General features: G+C 34.5%; 1 protein-coding gene across 2 annotated transcripts in view; it reads right to left on the reverse strand.

Annotated features, from left to right (window-relative positions):
- The window catches only part of RFX7 (regulatory factor X7), a 128,718-nt gene that overhangs the window by 28,085 nt on the left and 74,789 nt on the right, over positions 1-25,844 (reverse strand). Inside the window, exons 4-5 of one of the 2 annotated variants that reach the window (XM_058541647.1) lie at positions 14,497-14,579; positions 12,945-13,067 (exon numbers count right to left, since the gene is read on the reverse strand). In XM_058541647.1, the coding sequence (XP_058397630.1) occupies positions 12,945-13,067; positions 14,497-14,579 (206 nt within the window). Of the gene's footprint in view, positions 1-12,944; positions 13,068-14,496; positions 14,580-25,844 lie in introns of those variants that run through there. The other variant, XM_058541646.1, reaches the window with a different exon arrangement.

Raw genomic sequence — 25,844 nt, forward strand, 5'->3', positions numbered from 1 at the left:
CAGGGAATAGCTTCTAAGAGCTGAGTATGAAGAGACTTGTTAAAAACTCATTTACTTTCAGTAAACAAATTTTAAACCAACACACCTAACTCAATTTTTAACCAAGTATTTAGAAATTCAATGATATTGCTGCTGATAGGTGGCAGACTGCCATGGAGGAGAGGAGAAGGGGGGGTGGGGCGTGGAGGTAAATTCAATAAGGTGTGTGTTCCCAAAGACATGTAGGGATTTTATATCTTGACTGGTCGATGACTTTCTTCCAGAGAGTTGTGGGAGAGACTGAAATGCACACAAACAATACAATTAATAAAGTTAATTTAAGATTCTTAAGCATACATTTTAAATATTTTTACTATATTATGCCATCAAATTCACTGACTTGAATTACTAGAAAACGTAATGACCTCTGCCTAAAAAATTTCAGTGAAGACATAGTATGGTTAGTTGCAGAGTGAATGAGAGGTGAGGAAGTTAACAGAGCTTCAGCACGCGGCTTGCCTCTGTTGACAGAAACGGTTCAGAGATCTAAAAGTTACTCTGCCTTACGCTGTCAGGATATTCATTTAAACTGTTTAAGAGTCTACTAGGTGCTAGGTTCCTATAAGGACTTGAGATTAGTCTGGAAGACCTGAAAACTTAAGATAGTTATATAATCGTATGCTGTGTTACACTGCCAAATGCCAAAATAAATGAAGAAGGATTTTGGTTAAATGTGATGGACAGATCACATACTTTAAAAAAAAACAAAGTTAATATAAGGAATAAATACCATCCCTTATTCCCAAGGCACAGAATAAGCAATAGCAGTCAGGAATCATCTCCCCAGGCAGGATAACTTAACCCTTTGGAAAAATTTAAAAGAAGTGAGTGGGAGTCAGAGACAGCAAAAGGTGAGGTGAGAACTAAAGCCAGTTTGGGTGGTAGTCGGGAGAGGCAAGGGGGACGCAGTAGGTGTGCAGATTTGATAAAAGTCTGCTAACAGAACAGTTCATTTCTCACTTCCCTGCCCAGAGTCCAGGGTCTAGAACTGCTACCAGCAGCCAGTATGTGCTCCCCAAACAGAATTTTAGAGGAATCCTTCTGAAGAACTGAATGACCCCTGGAGAACATACAGACATTCGAAATCTCTGAATATAAAGCTTGATCACCTAAGAGTGAAGTCCAACAGCAAACAAGCTCTGGCTATACATGGAACTTCCTAAGGTTTTTTTTTTTGTTGGCCATTTAAAAATATGAACAGATAACAAAAAGATCACCAGACATGTTGAAGAAAATCTCCAACACGAAGGAAGATAAAAAAAAAAAATAAACTAACGACAACAATAAAAACTCAGAAGCAGCAGAGATAATGCAGGAAATGAAATAAAGGCAAAAAAATTCACATCTCTATGTGTTGGGAAACTTCTACCCAAATTACAAATGCACAAATCCTTAGTAATTTCACGTACTATTGAATTTATCTTACTGATAATACATGCAAGTTTATTCATAGCAGCATTGTTAGCATTACCAAAAGACTAGAAACAACTTAGATGTCTAAATACATTATGATTCATGATAAAATGAGATGCAGCCATTCATAATTAATAATAATTATGATTAATTATAATTATTTAGTTATAATAATTATATATTAAAGTAATAATTTATGTTGTTATGGAAAGATCTCAGGATATGCTGTTGGGTGAACAAATACAAAGGACAAATCCATGTAGACAGTGTGCTACCATTTGTGTAAAGAAAGGGGGAACAAAAATATCTAATAGTGCTTACTTGTAAACTATTAAAAAATATTACTGGAATGATATGAAACAACCTAATAGGAGTGGTTACCTATGGGGACGGAATATGGGTGGCTGAAAAGTAAAGGTGAGGTGAAATTTCTTCCCTGTGTATCTTTTATACTTTTTAATTTACAATCACATGAATGTAATCATTCAAAAATTAAATTAAAATTAATAAAACTGTAGTTTTTGATGGAACAATTCTACTTCTAAGTACTTTATACTTCAGTGTTACCTTCATACGAGCACGAAGATATATAATTTAAGGTTGTTGAGTACAGTATTATTTTAATAGTAGAAAAATCAGGAACTACCTAAATGTGAGTAGAGGGCTTAAAAAAAACACCCACAGCACAGAAGATTTATTAAGAAATACTGTGAGTAGTAAAAAAAGAATGCAATAACTCTACATATATGGACCAAAAAAACTGCCTAGTTCATACTGCTTAGTGATATAAGTCAGAACAATATGTACAGTATAGTTTCATTTGAATTATAATAAAATGAAATTTATGAATGACATAAGTCATATGCATAGAAAAAAGTATAGAAACATAAAGCTGTCAGGAATATTTAAGTCTCGGGAGGGTAGTGGGATGAAGGGGAGAGTCAAGAATGATTTTAATTTGATGCCATACTTTTATAAAGTTTTAATTTGTTATAAGGAACATACATTTCTATAGTATTTATAGAATTAAAAACAAATTAATTTGAATATCTGATAAGGGGTTAATATCCAGGATATATAAACAACTCCTACAACTCAACAATATAAAAACCACCCAAGGAATAAATGGGCAAAAGAACCTGAATATGTTTCTTCAAAGAAGATATACAAATGGCTAATAAACATATGATGACATGCTCAACACTAACCATTCAGGAAATGCAAATGAAAACCACAATGAGATACCACTTCACACCCATTAAAATGGCAACTATCAAAAAAACCAGAAAATAACAAGTGATAATGAGGATATGGAGAACCTTGTGCACTGCTGCTGAGGACGTAAAATAGTGTTTCTGTTATGAAAAACAGTATGGTGGTTCCTCAAAAAATTAAAAATAGAATTACCATATGATTCAGCAATTCCACTTCTGGGCATATACTCAAAATAATTGAAAGCAAGGTCTTGAAGAGATATGTGTACACCCATGTTTATAACAGCATTATTCACAACAGGCAAAAGGTAGAAGCAACCTAAGTATCCGTCAGTGGAAGAACTGATAAACAAAATGTGTTATATACACACAATGGAATATTCTGACACATGCTACAATGTGGATGAACACTGAGGACATCATGCTGAGTGAAATAAACTAGTCACAAAAGGACACACATTGTATGATTCCGCTTATACGAGGTACCTAGAGCAGTCAAAATTCATAGAGACAGAAAAGTAGAATGGTGGTTGCTAGCGGATGGAAGAGGAGGGTACAAGAAGTTATTGTTTAATGGGTACCAAGTTTCAGTTGTGCAAGAAGAACACAGTTCTGTGGATACATGGTGGTATGACAGCACAACAATGTGAATGTACTTAATCCTACTGAACCATACACTTAAAAATGGTTAAGATGGTAAATTTTATGTGTGTATTTTACAATAAATAAAAAAAATAATAGAAATATTGTAGTTTTATTATATGCAAGTCTTAGTGCAAGGTTTTAAAAAAAGCATCTTATCTACCTGGGAAGGTGAAATAAATATTATCTTTAAATGACAACTTAGAAAAACAGTGGAAGACAACAGGATGATTAATTTTAAATAAGTAACATAAATCAGTGATTTTCAACCTTCTTCTCCCTCCCTTAATGCACCTGAATTCCAAGTCACTTCTCCCATCAGCCACAGTAGCTCATTTCAGAAGGCAACAAGTTAAACCAGGCTAAGGATTATGGGTGGTGAAATGGGTATTTAGAAGGAGCCTGGGTCCCTGCTGATATCACAGAGCTGCTGAAAGGAAAACTGAATTTTTCTTGTTTAAACTACTGCTCATTGGATATTCTGTTATATGCAAATAGACTTGATCCCTATTGGATGAGGCTAAAAAAAAAAATCTGTTCTCACTACCTCATCCCTCTACTTCTAATGACTTTTTCTTTCTCTATCCCTTTAAAAACTCTACTCAAGATCTTTACTTACCACCTATTTACCTTTCAGAGTATTGCAATCAGGCTTCATTCCCCAATACAATATGGAAACTGCTCTGGCAATAGATCCCAGTGGCCTATTAACTGACAAATAACATGGACGTTTTTATTTTCCTTTTACTTGAGCTATCTGAGGCACAGGAGACTGGAGTGAACTCCCCTCTCAAAATAATCTCTTTTCTCAGATCATAACATATCATGCTTTCTTGTTTCTCTTTTAAACTCCTCCTCATTTTTGGAGTGCTCTTGTTCCTCTGCCTAACCCTTAAGTACTAATTCTCTCCTTAACATTATCACTTCTCACTTTCTGAGATATTGTTCTATTGCTTAAGTTTTCAGTGACTCTCCATGACCTACACACGGTCTCTGGTCTGGCCTGGTCTCTGACATCTCCTGAACTCTGATTATAAGCTCCCATGCATTTAGTATTGCACCTTCTACCTAGAATGCCCTTCTGAATCCCTAGTTTGCTTGGTAAACCTCTCAGTTTTTACAGTTTTACACACATCGCCTCTTCTGTGATGCCTGCCCTCACTCCACCAAATTGAGCTGCTAATTCTCTCTTTGCGTCCCATTTATTTACGGATCTGTTTCTCCTTCTTGAGAGTAGGGAATGAGTATATATAATGCTTGATAAATTAATGCATTCAAATTAATTTATTTTAAAATAATATATTTTAATTTGTTGATTGCAATAAAGCAACTACTAATTCTGCCCTCGCCTTTGTCCTTAGGAGTGGTAATGTTAAAGTCTTAATTGCCTTAGTTAGAAGAAAAGTATGCAGTGCCTATCAAGTGCCATATACCGTGTCAGGGGCAGATAAAAAAGTCAAGGTACTAAGAGCAGTGATGAACTGATAACTGAAAGATTCATGATATGGAATAACTGGGCTCATGGACATGAAGTTTACATGTGTGGGGTACTGGAAAGGACTTGGATTTTACATTATGAGACTTGGTTTGTAGTTCCAATTATGACTATCACACGTGTTTAGTACAGTTAGCATGATTTTGAACAAGTCAGTCAACCCTCTCTACAAATGTGTCAAATTAGAGAATTAGTTCCTTTCCTGATGTAATATTCACTATTCTAGCTCTATTCTGCCACTACTCTACTGCCCTTTCTACTGTTTTTTAAAGAGCTGAGGAGGGAAAGATGAGAGTAAATGAGGAATCTGTGAAAGTACAAGTCATCAGAAACATATAGAAGGTGAGGGAAAGATAGATTATCAACTATGTCCTTCAGAGTCAAGTCTTTGGAAACACAAGGAAAAGAGAAAACTGGGGTAAGAACTTCTACAAGACAGGCCACATCAAAGAAGTGTGAAAAAAATCTCACTTGAAAAGTAATAACAAACATGCTAGATAATGTATTTAGGGTAACAACTCAGACATTACAACTATTAATATAAACTTAAATAAAAATCTTAAACCAATTTATATCTTACAGCATATTTAATATCTACACTTACCTGAAATATGAACAAAAAGTCTGTAATGCTAAAATTGATCACTTTTATGCTTTAGTTTACTATTTCCAATCAGTTAAAAATATTTAAAATATGAACAAGGCCTGGCAAATGCTACTTCAAAAATTTTAATTTATGGGCTGGCATGGTGGCGTAGCGGTTAAGTTTGCTCGTTTCGCTTCGGCAGCCTGGGGTTCGCAGGTTTGGATCCTGGGCGCGGATCTACAAACCACTTATCAAGCCATGCTGTGGCAGGCATCCCATATAAAGTAGAGGAAGATGGGCAAAGATGTTAGCCCAGAGCCAATCTTCCTCAGCAAAAAGAGGAGGACTGGCAACAGCTGTTTGCTCAGGGCTAATCTTCCTCTCACACACACAAATAAATTAAAATTTTAACTTTAAAAAGAATAGCATTTGGAACGAGTTTCTAGTGGTAATAGAGATTAATTCAAAAAGAGCCCAGCCTTGAAGTCAGAAAACCTGGGTTCAGATTTGTTGAGGGCAATTCCCTTCTCTGAGTCATAAGGACCTCATCCATAAAGCAGGGATAATATCTGCTTCCATTTATTTCATACAGATGCTATATAACATTAAACAATATATTATACTTTAAAGGAACTTATAAATTATGCACATATGCTTAGGCCTGACCTAGATTTTAGATAGGTGTAAAACATTTATATGTTATTTAAGTCATGAAATGTTGACTATTTTAAAGCTCTTAGCACCAATATGTTACTAGACTCTACTTCTACCCTCAAGGTTGTCCTAAGAGTTTAATTTACACTAATTAATACAACCAAAATTCCAAGCTTAGGTGGTAAGCACGAAAGTATCACACGTACAAATTTAATGATTATATACCAACTAAAAAATTAAAACAATCATATTCTTTAAAATAGTAAACAGATTTAAGAAGGGAAAAAAAGGATTTGGAGAGAACATTCGTGTACCAGGAAACACAGCAGTCAAAGGTTGTCAAGTTTACAAATCTGAATATTTGTGATTCTACGTAGAATGAAAGGAAACAGATTTTCAGGAATGCTAAAACAGGCTATATATTATTTAGCAAGAAATTCATTCAAGATTAATGCTTGTGTTTCTCCATCATGCAGGAGGAAAAAGCAGCAGGAGCTGTGGTTGCTACTGCCTCTGTTGCTAAGTGTTTGCATACAGAAGAATTTCTGGATTGGTTTATTTCACCAGCTTCTCTATTGGCTAGATTTTAAGACCAGGGACAATTTTAGATTAAAAATATGTAAACCACTCAAAACAAAATGACATAAATGGTAAAAATAAAAGGGTGGACAAATATGTATGTGTGTGTGTGTGTGTGTATGTGTATACATATATTAGACAGATATCTAGAATGTGTTGCAAATATTGATATCAAAGAGGAATTTAAGACAAAATACATTAAATATGACACAGGATCACTTTTTATTGACAATAGGAAAAACTATAATAAAGCTATATAATCATGAACCGTTTTCGTGTCAAACGTCCCCAAGACATGTAAAACAAAACCCATTAAAAATACTACGAGGAATTGTGAGAAACATCACTTTTGTAAGAGATTACCACCACCCATCTTTAACTGATTAAACAAACAAAAAGAAAGTAAGGATTTTTTGCAGAATTTGAAGGATTTAAAAAATATAGGAAAGTGGATTTAGTGCATAGCAACATACAGTGAATATACAGTGTGATATAAACAGAATATCCATAAATATTTATAAAAACTGACCATTTGTTAGGCTGAAAGTAAACCTCAACAAATATAAAAAATCAGAGATTGAATGAGCCACATTCTTTGACCACAATATAATAAAACTAGAAATTAATAAAGTGCAAAACAAAACAAAATGAAAAAAAAAACCTCCCTCCAGCACATGAAAATTAAAAAGAAAAACAGAAAACACTTTTAACTATTTTGGATCAAAGAAGAAATCAAAGCTATAATTCCATACTATTAGAAAATAATGGTAATTGCAACAAATTATATCCATACCTAAGGGACATAGCCACAACTATAATAAGAGGCAAATTCACAGACATAAATATTCATATCTTAAATATGAAAAGAATGAAAACAAAGGAGGCATTCCATTTAAAGAGAAAAAAAACCCAAGGAAATCAAGAGAACAAAAATAAAGGTATCTAATAAATGAGAAAACAGATAAAAAAAAAATCAGTTTCAGTTTTTTTTAAAAGAAAACCAATAAAAATAAACTACGGCTAAGTATAATTTGAAAAAAAGAGGACTATTCAAATGTATAAAACTAGAAATATGAAAAAGGCTATAACAAATAGAGAAGACATTCAATTTATGAGAGAATAGTCTATGTAATGCTATGCTCATACATTTGAAAAACTGAATAAATTCCAGGAAAAACAAATTACCAAAAGTGACTAATGAAATAAAAACCTAACCAGAAAAAAATTACAAAAAATTGTCAAAGAATTACCTCCAACAAAGGCTCCAGGCCTAGATGGTTTTATAGTTGAGTTCTTTAAAACTTTCAAGAACAAATAAGTCCCATGCTATATAAACTGTTCCAGAGCACAGAAAATTAGGGAAAGAGTTCCAATTCATTTACGAAGCTGGCCTAACCCTGATATCAAAACCTGACAAAAATAGCACAAAAAAAGAAAATTACAGACCAAATTCACTTATGAATATAGATGTAAAGATCCTAAATAATATACTTGAAAATAGAAATCAACGGAATTACACATCTTGACATGAAGAGGACATTCATTCTAGGAATAAAAGAAGGGTTTATATTAGATAATATCTTTATTTTCACATCAATAGCTCAAAGAAGAAGCACTGCATAATAATCTCAATAGATGCCCAAAAAGCATGTGATGAATTTCAATATCCATTTCTCATAAAACATCAAATACAGTCTTGGTCAACTATAAACAATACACCCTTAACATCAAAAAACTATAAGAAGAAATGACACTTATCATTGCTATTATTTAAAATCAGAAGGAAAATCTATTAAATGTAATAAAATAAAGAGAATGAGGAAGATATACAGGATAAACTTTACCCAGAAGAGTCAAAAGTACAACTGGAAAATTGGATTAAACAAAATTCAGTAAATATAAAATGTGCAATAAATTTATAAATAAAATAAATTGTCACATTTAATGCATTCTGAATCAAAATTCCTTTGAGGTTTCCTTTTTTAAAGCTAGAAAAGTGATTCCAAAATTCATATGAAAAAAATTAGTTGGTCTGAAAATAAAACCAAGGGAAATTTTGAAAAAGAGGAATAACAAGGGAAGACTGGTCCTACTAGCTTTTAAAACATTTGACAGCTAAAATACTTAAAAACGGTATGGTACTAGAATAAGAACAGAAAATACAAAGGAAGAAAATTGAGTCCAAAAGTCTTTAGTAAGACAAAAGTTACATTATAGATTAGTGTTAAGAGAAAAAAACTATTGAATAAAGAAGGCAGGAATAATTAGTTAACCATTCAGAAAAAATTAAAATCAGTGCCTTATATTAAGGCATTTACCAAAGAAATACTGGATGGACTAAAGGGTTATATGTGAAAAAAAAAAGAAAACAAGAAATATCTAGAAAAAATACACGTGAGTATTTAGCTGCTAGTGGCATGGGGAAGTTCTTTCTAAGCGTAATAGCAATGTTACAAGCTGCAAAGAAAGTGGATAGATCAGACTACTTATAAAAAATTAACTAAAATTAAATAGTAAACAGCAATCCTGAAAAAAATTTTACATTTTAATAGAGTTAATATCCATTATATATAAAAGTTCATAAACCAGCAATCCCAATTCTGATAATCTACACTAAATTATACAGCCAAGAACGTTCACTGCAGTGTTATTTGCAACTGTACCCCCATTCAAGAACTGTGTAAACAGTGGGGCCAAATTTGATAAACAATAACAAGAATATACACGGGAAAAAAAGGCATTAGAGAAAATAAAAAGAAATAAACTAAAGTGGTTATTTTTAGGTAGCAAGATTACTGGTGCTGTTTTTCTTTTTTATACATTTCCATCTGTCAATTCGTCATGTACTCATGACGAGTACATATTACTTTAATAATTAGAAAAATATAAAAAAACACATTAATGATCATTTTCATAAACACGTGATTATCAGAATTCAAATGTTTCAACAAATGTAAAAGTTCACAATCATTTGTAAATTAAACTATCTTTGCATGCTGAAAGCCTCTTAAACCTTTCTGGTTCTATTAATCTTAATTTAGCATGAAAATACAGTTAAAAGAAGCCATATTGTCTTAGATTACATTTTCATTTTCTCTCTCAAAGGGATTTTGATTTTAATGACTATTAAAGGGATTGAGTTTCACACAAATACACCTAAACATCACTGCAATGAATTATAAAAGGGTAGATATGCAATAGAACAGCTTAAAATAAAGGTTTATTTCATATTACTAACATTTTTTTCAGTGAATATTTAGAACAGAATCAATTTAATTAATTGATAAATAAAAAAAATAAAAAAAATTAATCAATCAATTTAAGATTGGTCATTCTATATTAAGTTTTTATTCAGGAAACCTCTTTAAGGCACTCCAAATAGGAAGATGACTAGTCTAAAAGGCCTTTATAAAAATCAAAAAATTCTTTAAAAATCTTTACTGACAGGAAGCATTATTTTGTGTCTAACTGAAATCTCTCCTGTGATCTCTCGTGTTTTGCTTTCTTTAGACGACATAATTTAAAAACTATTAAGCTAGCTATTTCCTAATACTTTGATCTACTTGTCTGTCGTTTTTTAACATTTTTCTTATCTCTCAAGATATTTAAACCCACATGGCAAATTAAGGTTTTAGGCAATGTACAATCAAATGAGAGAATAGCTTAGGGCTCCCACATGTATAATTCTGTAGAAACACAAAGATACTTTCTTCTTAGCACATGTTGTACTGCTAATACATGTTACCGTGCTGTGTCTCTTACCACACTCATATTATTTGTATGCATGTATACTAATCGTATATAAACTAATTTATACTTTGAGCAGCTTATTTATTCACACTAAGTGGAAGTCCTAGCCAACTTTATTTCTAACTACTTGTCCAACCTTTTCCACCCAATCAGTTTGACATCACTCAAATTTAACAAGTTTGCCTTCTCACCTGTTATGAACCACTCATGGCACCTGAGTTCTAGCCTTATATACACCCCTAACTAGTTTTGTAATACTGGAAGAGTCACCTAACTTCTCTGGGTTTCAATGTTTTCCTCTATAAAATGGGGACGGAACTGTACTAGAAGACTACAAAAGTCTTTTACAACACGGAAATTTTATTATCAATGCCACGGATCATGATCCATTCTAATCTCTCAATATTAAATTAGTGCTTACTTGTGGAAACACTGTGGGGAATACAATAGTAAATAAAGTATATTCTTAGTGAAATGTTTTTTGAAGCAAAATACCCAGACTTAGGTATACTTATACTGTAGTACTATACTGATTATAAACAGATATAATTATTAGCATAATTCTTTCAAATTCCATGAACAGAACTGATATTTCTTTCCTAGCCATGTTATCAAACATTTCCCTTACCTACTACTTCCTTTTTAAATTCTAGTCTAAGTCACTTCCTTTTGTGTTTGTTGCTCTCCGATGAACCGCAAATTAATTGTTCAAATCTGGAGCTCCCACTCACTCCTAGTCCCAAAACAATGTTATATTTTGGTTCTCTTTTGTTCAGGAAAAACCTTTAACTTTTCTTAGTGAAAAAAATTATAAGGACTATGGGAACCTTAGAAAATGATTTAATAAAAAATTCAGAAAAATATTATAGAAAAATATAACCTTGTCTTGCCCAAGGCAAAAAACTTTTAAAAACATAAGGACTGCTTTAATGGGCCAGAGTCACACTTCCGCAAACAGAGGGTGTGGTCTCTAATGGTGCTACAAAGAGTTGTGCAGTGGAAGGACACCACTTCAAAAATATATGAATATCCTGAGTTACCTTATTAATTTATTATGGAAATATCATACATTAATTTGTCCTATTTGCCTTTTGGGAAACTAGCAAGACATCTTTGGATAACTAGTTCCTCAACATTTCCTACTTCAGACAACTTTTAGAATTTTAGGGCTAAAAGCAACCTCACACCACTTTAATTGCCTCATTTTATAGATGACACAACTGATAAAAAGAGTGGTTAAAACACTTCTTCAGATCACACGAGTTGACAGAATCTATTCTCTTGATCCTCAATCCAGGGTTTCTTCAATATATCACATATCTGCCTGCTATTAATAACCTTTGAATGAATTCAAATTTGCTTCTTCGCCGTTTCAATAAGGTTATCTCTATTTTAATTAACTTGAATTTAGTGAAGAATTCATGCTTACTGTAAATATATATATTCTTGACGGGGCAGGAGCTGTGTTTTATTCACTGAATCCTCAGAATTTATTTACAGGGTCTGGCATATAGCAGGTATTCAACAGACTGTTGTAGACTGAGAGAATGAAGTTTATAGACGTGGCTCCCATGTACTCAGGCTTCAATTTTCCTAAAGAGACAAAACCTAAAGCTCTTCAGTTCAACTTTGTTCCCTTGATCATTTTTCTCTAGACTTTCTTCAGATCCATTATGTTTCCTTAAGATGAGGAAATCAGAATTTTGAATGAGGGTAGAAAGTTTTCTTTCTAGATACCAATAATCTTCTCAGTAAGTGTAGTTCGTTTGCATCATCTTATTCTGGTTAACAACAGCACTTATTTGATACTTTTCTTCCAAATTGTATAAATACCACATATTAATGTTTGTTGGACTGACATTTCAATACCCAGAAAATTTGGTTTTATTTACTCTGCCAGAATAAAATCCCTCTTCCATATCAATTAAAAAATGTTAAGCAAGACTAGATTTAGCACCTATTAAATTTTCTCTATCCAGAAAGGTTCATTAGCCTCTACACTTTCACTTCCTGTGTTTAAATAAATTATCTGTATAATCAAAATTATTTCAGTGTCTAATATGTGCAAGCCAGTGAACTCCCTCATGAGTAATTCACAACATTCCAGAAACTTATCTTTTTCTTTGGTTGGTACGGAGAAGGATTAGAAAAGTTTTGGATTCATGAAAAAGGCCTTTAAGAAGTATAAATAAAAAACATGTTTCAGTTTTTCCTTATGCATTGACTTATTTATTGCCTTTCACTGTCCTAACCCCAGACACACCCTTCCTATCATCTTTAAGAACTCCACCGAAATCCTTTTATTTAGCAATCCTATGCCACTGTCTCTCCACCCTCAGAGATCCCTCCTGTCATCCAGCAGATCCTTAGAGAAATTCTTTTATTCAGTAATCCTGTCCTTTACTACATATGCTACCAGAGAAGTTTAGAGATGGAAGGAATCTTAGACATTTCCAAGTTAAACTTCCATATACTAGTGTGATGCTCACCAATGATAAAACAAGTATAGCCAAGTATAGTACTTAACCTGTTTAATACATCAGCATGCTTGATGTATACACATAATACTTACTTGTACTCATCATAGACTTCCTGTTTGGGCAGTGAAGTCTCAGGATGTTCCTCTAGGGTATTTCGAATCCAGGAAAAGGCATGCATTTGCTGTGCCCGACTAGATGACATGGCATTCTGATCACTAATCATAAAATAAAAACATGTTTTAGCAGAACTAGACAGCAATTCATTGATAATTTTTGAGCCAGGCCTAAATGTTCCACTAAAGAACTGTATGTGAACACACTATAAATGACTAAACTAAACTTAGTACATATAGCAGATGCCCAGTTATCGCCATACAAATTGTCTAACTGTGGTTGTGAGCCATTTTCTACAGCTAGTGTCCGACTGAAGTTATATCCCTCCCCCATTCTATCCCTCCCCATGGTCTCTAAAGTGGCACAGGCGATGGAGCACTGAAAACATAAGGTATTTGTTTTAGCAGAAATTACCTCTAAGTGGATATTTGCTCACTCACTTGCTTGTTTATTTGCCTGAACTTAGCAAATCATCAAACATTTAAAATAAAAGTTATCAAAAAATTTGTTTATTTTCTATTTCCTTAGCACCCTCAAGTAACTATCCTGAAACCTTACCAAAGCAATCTATGCTCCAGAATGGAATTCACAGTAGAAAGATCTTGAGAGGACACATCTCCCCCTACAGTCCTTCCTGTAACTGAGTCCTCTCCCCAGGCCAAAAAGATCATAAGTTTTTATTATATAGTAGTGTCATTTATAAACTAATACCATGAAATGGACACCCCAGATAGCATGAGGGAAATCCTCTATTGATTCTGACATTCATCTCAGCTAACTATAATAACAACTTATTTAATTCCAAAGAAGATACTGAGCAAGTTTCTAGGACAGAAAATGATTAAAATAGTTACAAAATTTGGTCTGAGGGAGAAAAGGTAAAAGCAACACAATTTTCATTCCATTTCTTTTTATACACAATTTTAAAGCAATGGAATGTGAAGTATAACTTATATGAATGAAATGAATTCTGAGAAATACCTAAACGGGTGAAGAAACATCTTTAAGAATAGAATATATAAACTAAGAACTTCCCTCTATATTATTAATAATAAAAATATAGTAATACCCAAGCACCTAAAACATGTTACATTTATCATAAATTCATGTTCCATACAGGCAATTTCACTTTTTTTTCTTTTTAATATTCTGTGATCTGTTCACCTGACAGTACCTAGAAAAACTCTTTTGTACTTTATCGCTCACAATACTCATCTGTTTATTTTTGGGTTTTCTGTCATTTTCACAATCCCCCTCACAGCATAAACATATTGATTTGTTTATAAAACATAACCCAAATCACATTTCATAGCATTTACCCAGGTGCACAAAATGAACTAGCCAAACTGTAGGTGAACACTTAACCAAATATGATCAAAGACTAAAAAGATCTACTGTTTTGCCATTCTGTTTTCTGCTGATTTTAGGAAAAGTATAAAACAACTAACCACCACAACACACACACCACACACACATCCTCAGGGTGTCCTATAAACACCGTAATTAAGGCAAAACCAAGAAGACATATACCTTTTCTCTCCATTGCTGAGACCAGAAGGCAGCTGAAGGTAGAGGTAGAGTTTCTCTAGGTCTGTAAACTTCTCAACTTCTTGCTGGTTACAAAGGAATAAAAAGAAAGATCATCTTAAAAAGACTAGTTTCTCCCTCAACAAAATTTACGCCCTAAAAAATATTGACTGCCTAAATTTAAACCACATGGAATGAATCACCTGCCAAAGAAAACAAAATCTAGGCTTTTTTCTCATTACTGAAATAATACAGTGAAATTGTTTGATAAATTTGTTATATATAAAAACTTAACAAGCAAAAATAGTACTTTCCTATTAATTCTTATATTCTAGGTATAAATAAAATCATAGATCAATGCTTAGACAAAAGTTTCTCATTTTTAATGACATTTAAAGAAGAGGGGATGTACAGTATTACAGGAAAAGTACTAGACCGGGAGTCAAGAGAATATTTATTACTTAGTCTTAGCCAACCACTTAACTGGCTATGAGGCTTTGGTGCTCTGGCAAATTTTCCTTACAACTGTAAAATGGATGAGGTGATTTCTAAGATCCTTTTCTAATGCTCAAAAACCCAGAACACGAGACTGATGATGCTATCACCTGTGGATGGAACTGAGGTTTAAAAAACTGAAGTACAACCAACCAACATCTCTTTCTGCACCATGCAGATGTAATTATTCTTTAACTTGCAACAGTGGCTGCTATTTGGAGAACCTACTTGTAACATGCTCTATTGCTATTTTTCTGCAACTATGTCATTTTGTCTATAAATGCACCCTTTAAAATAATTTCTGCTGGTTGGAGGTTCCAGTTTAGGATACCAACGACAACACAGGAAGATCCTGAACTCTCCTCCTCCCACAGACCCACACTGAGTCTACAGCTATATATGGAACAATTTTCTCTTAAAAAAACCTAAAGGCTGGCTGAGTGATGACTACACATCCAGTAAACGAGGAGAAAACCATATCAAAACAGATCGGAAAGTCTGGGACACAAACTCGCCATAAACTCCACCCCCAGTGTGAGTGACCTACAACCAGAAGGGAATTCAAAACCTAGAGCTTCTCGCTGAGGAGCAAAGGTTCAAACCCCACGTTTGGAACCCCAACTTTTAAGATATGCACCTGAGAGACATCCCCCAAAACATCTAATTTTAAAAACCAATGGAGTCCCAAGACCCACAAGAGGTCGAGATCTGGGAGACACCTCTTAAAGGGCCAGTGTACTCAGACTCACCCGCCCCAGGGCCCAGCTCAGAGGCAGCCAATCAAGCCCAGACTTAAAGTGAAGAAGCCTCACCTGTTTATATTAAAACTTCAGCCTGAGGGGAGGGCATCTAATTTAACACACCCATCTGGAAGCCCACCAGAACACTCTCCAGGGAGGGAGACTGGTGGGTGCCATCTTTGCATTCTTCCTTTGCCACGCTCCCGAGCACCATTATCTCCTGGAAGGAAGTCCTTACACAGGTTTGGTGCCCTGATTTTTGTGGCTGCTGCCCAGAGGATGCCTCTTGATTGCCTGGGACTGGAGGCCAGGGGAGCTTGTGTTCCTGGTCACATGAGACTGTAATAACCAGTGTCACCAAGAAAGCTCACCCCCATCTGGCCCTCGATTTTTGTGACTGCTGCCAGGGGACACCTCTGTATCATCTGACTCTGGTGGCAAGTGGGGCTTATGTTCATGGGTCCCACAGGATTGTAACCAATGAAGAAAGAGTTCTTAAACAGCTACCATCCCCAGGGCAAGGCAAGAAGCAATAGATCCAGGAGCTTGGTCTTTTTGTGAAGGAGGCCTTTTTAGCTAATCACCATGACTGTGGCCTGAGAGGCAGGCTTCTAATTAAACACACATCTAGAGGCTGATTGTAGTCTTTTCCAGACACCTTGGAGGGCAAGTGCTATCTTTGCACTCACCCTCTGCCATGCTCCAGAGCGTCTCCTGGAGGGGAGCTTTGTCGTCTAGTGGCCAGTTTTTGCAGTTGTTGCCCAGGGGATGCCTCTTGATTGTCTGGCTCTAGTGGCCAGAGGGGCTTGCATTCCTAAGCCTCACAGGACTGTGGCAATTTGAGGGACAGTTCTTGGCAGGCTACCACCCTCAGGGCACTGCACAGACAGCAGACTGAGGCACACCACCCCTCAGTCTTTCTGTGAAGGAGGCCACTTTGCTTGTCCTGAAACTTCAAACTGAGGGGCAGGCTTCAGATTTGGCACACATTTAGTGGCCCATGGAGTTGCTCTAAAGGAATGTAGGCTATGGATGCCATCATGGGACTACCCCTCTGCCTTGCTCCAGCTCACCAGCATCTCCCAGAAAGGAGTTTATACATTTGTCTGGAGCCTGACTTTTGCAACTGCCAAGCAGGGGACACCTCCAGATCACCTGGCTCTGGTGGCCAGCGCGGTGTACACTTTCAGTGCCTCAGGACTGTATATATCCTGTATACTTTTAAAAGACATTTCCTGAGGGTCTGGCTTCCAGGAAGTAAGCCTGAATGAAGGTGCTGAGATCCTCCTCTTTGGGACACTGAGAGGTCTCAGCACATCCTCAACTACTGGGAGCTATTAAAAAATATATTAGGTGCCGGCCCGGTGGTGTAGTGGCTAAGTTCGTGTGCTCTGCTTCAGCGTCCTGGGGTTCGCTGGTTTGGATCCCAGGCACAGACCTATGGACTGCCTGTCAAGCCATGCTTTGGCAACAGCCCATATACAAAATAGAGGAAGATTGGCACAGATGTTAGTTCAGGGACAACCTCCCTCAAGCAAAAAGAGGAAGATTGGCAGAAGTTAGCTCAGGGCCAATTTTCTTCACCAAAAAAAATATATATATATATATTTTTATATATATATTTACATAAATATATATTTATATATATTTATATATATATATTTATAAATATATATTTATATATATATTTATATAAATATATATATTTATATATATATGGCTGATTGGACAAGGACAGAAGTTTGAGAGAGGACCAAGTACTGGGGCAGGGCTGAACGAAAAGGTTCATCTCCTACACAAGGCCACTCCTCCAAGACTGGGAGAGGTGGTTGTTTCATCTATTGTGTAGAAACCAACAAAGAGAGCCAAGCAAAATAAAGAAAGGAATATGTTCCAAATGAAAGAATAAGATAAAACTTCAGGAAAAAATCTTTAATGAAATGGAGATAAGTAATTTACCTGATAAAGAGTTCAAAGTAATGATCATAAAGATGTTCACCAAACAGGGGAGAAGACTGGATGAACAGAATGAGAACTTCAACAAAGAGATGGAAAACATAAGAAAATACCAAATAGAAGTCAGAGAGTTGAAGAATACAATAACTGAACTGAAAAATACACTACAGGGGTTCAACAGCAGACAAGGTGAAGCAGAAGAAAGGATTGGTGAACTCGAAGACAAGGCAGAGGAACTCAACCAATCAGAGGAGCAAAAAGAAAAAGTGCGGAAACAAGTGAAAATACCTTAAGGGAATTCTATGGGACAACATCAAACGGACTAACATTCCAATCATAAGGCTCCCAGAAGGAGAAGAGAGAGAGAAAGGGGAAGAAATCTTATTTGAAGAAGTAATGGCTGAAACTTCCCTAACCTGGGGAAGGAAACAGACATCTAGATCCAGGAAGCCCAGAGAATCCAAAAAACATGAATCCAAAGAGACTCAAGCCAAGACACATCATAATTAAAATGTCAAAAGTTAAAGACAAGGAGAGAATCTTAAAAGCAGCAAGATAAAAACAACTTGTTACATACAAGGGAATCCTCATGAAACCATCAGCAGATTTTTTAGCACAAACCTTGCAGGCCAGAAAGGAGTGGAAAAATATATTCAAAGTGCTAAAAGAAAAAAACTTTCAACTCTACCTGGCAAAGTTATTCACAACTGCAGGAGAGATAAAGGGTTTTTCAGATAAGCAAAAGCTAAAGGAGCTCATCACTACTAAACCTGTCTTACAAGAAATGTTAAAGGGACTTTAAGCTGAAAAGGGTGCTAATTATTAATAAGAACACATATAAAAGAATATATCTCACTGGAAAAGTAAATATATAGTAAACATAGGGGATTAGTTACTTATAAAGCTAGTATAAAGGTTAAAAGACAAAAGTATTAGAAATAACTATGATTACAACAATTAGTTAAGGGATACATAAGAAAAAAATGTAAAATGTGACATCAAAAATATAAAATGTGGAGGGAGAGTAAAAATGTTGAGCTTTAAAATAGGATCAAACTTATTATCAACTTAAAATAGACTGCTACAGATATAAGTTGTTATATGTAAGACTCATGGTAACCACAAAGCAAAAACCTATAGTAAATACACAAAAGACAAAGAGAAAGGAATATATGCATACAACTAAAGAAAGTCATCAAACAAAGGAAGAGAGCAAGAGAAAAAGAAAGGAACAAGAGAAGACTACAAAAACAGCTAGAAAACACTTAAAAAAATGACAACAAGCACATACCTATCAATAATAACATTAAATGTAAATGAACTAAATTCTCCAATCAAAAGACACACAGAGGCTGAAAGGATAAAAAAACACGACCCATCTATGTGCTGCCTACAAGAGGCACACTTCAGGTGTAAGGAGACAAATAGACTGAAAGTGAAGGGATGGAAAAGGATATTCCATGTACATGGAAACCAAAAGAAAGCTATAAATATAAATATATAAATAAATATTTATAAATTAAATATATATAAATATATATAAATATAAAAAGCTATATTAACAGACCCAAAGGGAGAAATAGACAGCAACACAATAATAGTAGAAGACTTTAATAACCCACTTACATCAATGGATAGATCATCCAGACAGAAAATCAATAAGAAAACAGTGGCCTTAAATGACATGCTAGACCAGAGGGACTTAATAAATATTTACAGAACATTCCATCTAAAAGCAACAGAATATACATTCTGCACATGGAACATTTCCCAAGATAGATCTTATGTTAGGCCACTAAACAAGTCTTAATAAATTTAAGAGGACTGACTCATATCAAGTATCTTTTCCAACCACAGTGGTATGAAACCAAAAATTAATTATCCAATAACACTGAAAAATTCACAAATATGTGGAGATTAAACAACATGCTACTGAATCAATGGGTCAAAGAAAATATCAAAAGAGAAATCCAAAAATATCTTGAGACAAACAAAAATGGAAATGTAGGGACTGGCCCAGTGGCACAGTGGTTAAATTCGTGCACTCTGCTTCGGCGGCCTAGGGTTAGCAGGTTCAGATCCCAGATGTGGACCTACGCACCGCTCATCAAGCCATGCTGTGGCAGCATCCCACATATAAAATAGAGGAGGATGGGTATGGATGTTAGCTCTGGGCCAATCTTCCTTAGCAAAAAGAGGAAAGACTGGCAATAGACGTTAGCTCAGGGCCAATCTTCCTCATCAAAAAAAAAAAAAAGGAAATATAACATATCAAAACATAGGATGCAGCAAAAGCAGTTCTAAGAGGGGAGTTCCAAGCGATAAATGCTTACCTCGAGAAACAAGAAAAGTCTCAAATAAACAACCTAACTTTACAACTCAAGGAACCAGAAAAAAAGGAACATATGAAGCCCAAAGTTGGTAGAAGGAATAAAATAAAGATGAAAGCAGAAATAAATAAAATAGAGACTACAAAGACAATCAAAAAGATCAATGAAATTAAGAGCTGGTTCTTTGAAAAGATAAACAAAACTGAGAAACCTTTAGCTAGACTCACCAAGAAAAGGAGAGAAAGAACTCAAATAAAAAAATCATAAATGAAAGAGATGTTACAACCGATGCACAGAAACACAAGGGATCTTAAGAGACTATTATGAACAATTACATGTCAACAAACTAGACAATATAGTAAAATGGATAAATTCCTAGAAACATACAACTTACCAAGACTGAATCATGATGAAATAGAAAATCTCAACAGACTGATTACTAGTAAGGAGACTGAATCACAGTAATCAAAAACCTCCCAACAAACAAAAGTCCAGGACCAGATGGCTTCACTGGTGAATTCTACCAAACATTCAAAGAATAATTAATGCCACTCCTTCTCAAATTCTTCCAAAAAACAGAAGAGGGGAGATTTCTTCCAAACACATTTTATGAGGCCAGCATTACCCTAATACTAAAATCAGACAAGGATGCCACCAAAATGAAAATTATAGGCCAGTATCCCTGATGAACCATTCTTGCATCCCTGGAATAAATCCCACTTGATCATGGTGTATGATCCTTTTAACGTAGTGTTAAAGTTTGGTTTCCTAATATTTGTTGAGAATTTTTTGCACCTATGTTCAACATTTGCAAATCAATGTGATACAACACATATTAACAAAATGAAGGATAAAAATCATATGATCATTTCAATAGATGCAGAAAAAGCATTTGACAAAATTCAACACCCATTTATGATAAAAACTCTCAAGAAAGCAGTTACAGAGGGAATGTACCTCAACATAATAAAGGCCATATATGACAAGCCAACAGCTAACATCATACTCAATGGTGAAAAGCTGCAAGCTTTTCCTCTAAGATCAGGAACATGACAAGGATGTCCACTGTCACTATTTTTATTAAACATAGTATTGGAAGTCCTAGACAGAGCAATTAGGCAAGAAAAAGAAATAAAAGGCATCCATATTGGAAAGGAAGAAGTAAAACTGTCACTATTTGCAAATGACATAATACTATATATAGCAAACCCTAAAGACTCCACCAAAAAACTGTTAGAATTAATAAATGAATTAAGTAAAGCCACAGGATACAAAAGCAATACACAAAAATTTGTTGCATTTCTTTACATTAATAATGAACTATCAGAAAGAGAAATTAAGAAAACAATCCCACTTACAATTGCATCAAAAAGAATAAAATACCTAGGAATAAATGTAACCAAGGAGTGAAAGAGCTGTATATTGAAAACTACAAGACATTAATGAAAGAAATCAAGGAAGACACAAACAGAAATATATTTCATGTTCATGAGTTGGAAGGATTAATACTGATAAAATGTCCATACTACCCAAAGCAATATATGAATTCAAAGCAATCCCTATAAAAATTCCAATGGTATTTTTCACAGAAATAGAAGAAACAATCCTAAAATTTGTATGGAACCATAAAAGACCCTGCATAGCCAAAGTAATCATGAGAAAGAAGAACAAAGCTGGGAGCATCACGCTCCCTGATTTCAAACTATATTACAAAGCTATAATAATCAAAATAGTATGGTATTGGCATAAAAACAGACACATAGATCAATGGAACAGAATAGAGAGCTTAGAAACAAACCCATACATATATGGTCAATTAATTTATGACAAAGCAGCCAAGAATACACACTGAGGAAAGGACGGTCTCTTCAATAAATATTGCTGGGAAAACTGAGCAGCCACATGCAAAAGAATGAAATGACCACTATATTACACCACACACAAAAATTAACTCAAAATGGATTAAGACGTGAATGTAAGACCTGAAACCACAAAACTCTTAGAAGAAAACATAGGTGGCAAGCTCCTCAACGTAGGTCTTGGAGATGATTAAAATAAACAAGTGGGACTACATCAAACTAAAAAGCTTCTGCACAGCATAGGAAATCATCAACAAGATGAAAAGGCAACATACTGAATGGGAGAAAATAATTGTGAATCATATATCTGATAAGCAGCTAATATCCAAAATATATAAAGAACTCATACAACTCAAAAAACCAAATAATCTGATTAAAAAATGGGCAGGGAATCTGAATAGACATTTTTCCAAAGAAGACATACAGAATGGCCAACAGGTATATGAAAAGATGCTCAACATCCTTAATCATCAGGGAAATGCAAATCAACAACTGCAATGAGATATTACCTCACACCTAATAAAATGGCTATTATCAAAAAGACAAGAAATAACAAGTGTTGGCGAGAATGTGGAGAAAGGGGAACCCTTGGTGCACTGTTTGTGGGAATGTAAACTGGTACAACCATTATGGAACACAGGATAGAGGTTCCTCAAAAAATTAAAACTAGAACCACCACATGATCTAGCAATTCCACTTCTGGGTATTTATCTAAAGAAAATGAAAACACTAATTCAAAAAGATATCTGCACTCCTATGTTCACTGCAGTGTTATTTACAATAGTTAAGATATGGAAACAACCTAAGCATCCATTGATGGATGAACGGATTAAAAAAATAACAACAATGGGATATTCAGCCACAAAAAAAATAAAAAAAAAGAATGAAATCTTACCATTGCAACAACATGGATGGACCTCGAGGGCATTATGATAAATGGAATAAGACACATAAAGTAAGACAAACATCATATGATCTCATTTACATGTGGAATCTAAAACAAATAAAAATAAGCTCATAGATACAGAGAACAGATTGGTGCTTGCAAGAGGCAGGGTCTTGGGGCTGAGAGTAATGGGTGAACTGCTTTTTGGGGTTTTTTTTAGTTTAAATAAATTGAATAAAAATTTAAGAACAAATGTCAATGTCATAAAACACAAAGGAGCAGAGGAATTGTTCCAGATTAAAGGAGACTAAAGAGGCATGCCAACTAAATGCAATGCTGAACTTTAATTGAATCCTGGAAGGAAAAATTTTCCTCTAAAGCACATTAATGGGACAATTGGCAAAACTGGAATATAGACTATAGATAATTAGATAATAACATCGTATCAGTGTTAAAATTTTCTGAGTTTGATACCTATACTGGGCTGTTATCTAAGAAAACGTTCTCATTCTTAGGAAGTACAAACTGAAATATTTGGGGGTAAAGGGATATAATATGAGCAACTTAATTTTGAACTAAATGAGAAAAATAATTTCTGCTATACAGAGATATATAGCTTTCTTTCCAGCTGAGTTTGCCACAGAATAGTTTTAAAAAGGCCACAAATCCTATTACAATAAAAATATCAGAGTAAAATTTTGGTAGCCTAATCCAAGCAAAACTCCAGTGCAGTTGAAAATGCGGACAGGTTACTGGCATTCTTGGTGGCAGAATTTATTCTTACATAATAAAGCACAGCTTAAACAGATCCAATTTTTTAAAAAAGCTTAAAGTGATATAACTTAGCTTATTCTTATTCTCACCAGAATTAATCCACAAAACAGTTTAACCTTAAAATTCAACCATAGAATGATTTAATCTATCAATTACATGCAAATAACTCCCCAATCCACATTTTTTTCATTCCACTGTCTATGTGGGTATTTTCCAATTAGCTCTCACTCTAATGTCTAATAGATTTACCAGCAATATCCTATATAACTCTACTCTCAAAGAAAAACAACAACAAAACACACAGACATTTCCTTTCTCAGCTGTTACTTAACACCTTCTTTTCTCCAGTTCCCCCGTATTCAGTTTTGGATTCTGCTTAATTTTGTTCCTCTTGGTGCATTCCACTTGAATCCTTTATTTAGCCCTCTTAACTCTTCCCCACGTATTCTTCCAGTGTCTTTATTTTCCCTGCCACCATACTAGTCTAGGTCTTTAGCTGTCTTTCTTTTAACAATAAAGGAGAATTCATTTACTCATTTATTCATGCAGTAATTTTATTTTCTGCCATGTTCCACACATGATTTATGGTAACTATGAATTTATATACTGTGTGTTACAACCTATACAAAGACTGGAAATACACAGATGAACAACACAATAGTCCTTAAGGAACTTATAATGGTTCCTAAGTTAGTGAAATGTCTAACTAGCAGGTTTCCCTGCATCCAACCTCTTCCCATTTTAATCTCTCTTAAATATAGTAAATATAGTTCCTAAAATGCTTTCTGTTGAATATTATTAGCATCACCCACTTAATCCCAACAGTGTCTATCATATTAAATCCAAAGTAGGTTATGTAACCAAAAACCTCCACAAGTACCATTATGGACAAAGTGTGAGAAAATGCAATATAAAACATCATTTTTGATGATTAAGAATTTAAAAAACTTCATAGGGTTGGAGAAACCTTGGATTGTATATAGTTTTCAAATTTTACATACACTAGAGACAAGGATAGAGAAATTCCAGAACAGAGAAGAAATTCCAGAAGGAATTCAGAAGATAATCCAAATTAGGATAAAGAGACAGAGATGATTTAAAGATGATGTCAAAAGAGTAATTTTGAAAAAGATCAAACTTGTAGTCCGGTTTTATTTTTGTTTTTCGTCTTTCAAACAATGAAAACCTACTACTGTTAATTACTATTTCATTTGTTATGTGGGACTTAACACATAGAAGAAAAGATTTGGAGAGTTTACTAAAACTGGTAATATCAAAATTCTCTGGAGCAAATAGGAACAAAACGACTCAAGCGTGTAGTAATGGCATTCTAGTCCAGCAAGGCTGAGTTCACCATGAAGATTTCTGGTTTTGGATATATCGTGTCATTTATGGCTAATAATTGGCTTCCAAAACAATAATCAGTGGTGTAGGAGAAGACCTTAACTTGGCTTGATTATCAAGGCAAGAATATCATGTGGCACATATGTTAAACATCAGATTATTTGATATGCTTTGTAAAGATTTAAATGTCAAGAATAAAAGTTTTTTGTTCCATGTTGAGATTCATTGGTTGTTAAACAAAATATGTTTGGCTGGATTTATGAAATGAAGGACAAAGTTGCTCTATTTTTAGAGCATTAGAAAAAAGATCAACTGCATAAACTTTTAAAAATTATAATTTTTAAATTCAGCCATAAAAAGGAATCAAGTACTGATACATGCTACAACATGGATGAACCCTGAAAACACTACGCTAAGTGAAAGAAGCCAGACACAAAAGGCCACACGCTGTGTGATTCCATTTCTAAGAAATATCTAGAATAGGCAAATTTTAGAAATAGAGAAAGATAAGTGGTTGCCAAGGACTGGGGGGGAGGGGAGTATGAGGCTGCCTAAAGGGTTTCCTTTCGGGGTGATGGAAATGTTTTGGAAGTAGAAAGAGGTGGTGGTTACACAACATTGTGAATATAGTAAATATCACTAACAGTAAATTTTAAGCTATGTATTTTACAACAATAAAAAATTTCAATTTTTAATACAGCTTGGCTTATTTGGCAGACATATCTGAATATCTGACTTGAAACTTTAAATGACAAACATCATCATCCCTATTCATTAGGCTTATCATGAGCTGAAGAAGTTAAGTTCTCAAAGCAAAGTTACTGAAAATGGTTTCAAGTTTAGAGGGAACCTCAAATATTACCTAGTCTGTTGAATGAACTCAGGTGACAATTTCCTAGTATTGTTGTTGAAGATCCTGCCTGAAAGCTTACGAGGACCACTCTCACACATTTCAATCTTTCCAAGA

The sequence above is a fragment of the Diceros bicornis genome, chromosome 5 (assembly GCF_020826845.1).
Source record: "Diceros bicornis minor isolate mBicDic1 chromosome 5, mDicBic1.mat.cur, whole genome shotgun sequence".
Lineage (NCBI taxonomy): Eukaryota > Metazoa > Chordata > Mammalia > Perissodactyla > Rhinocerotidae > Diceros > Diceros bicornis.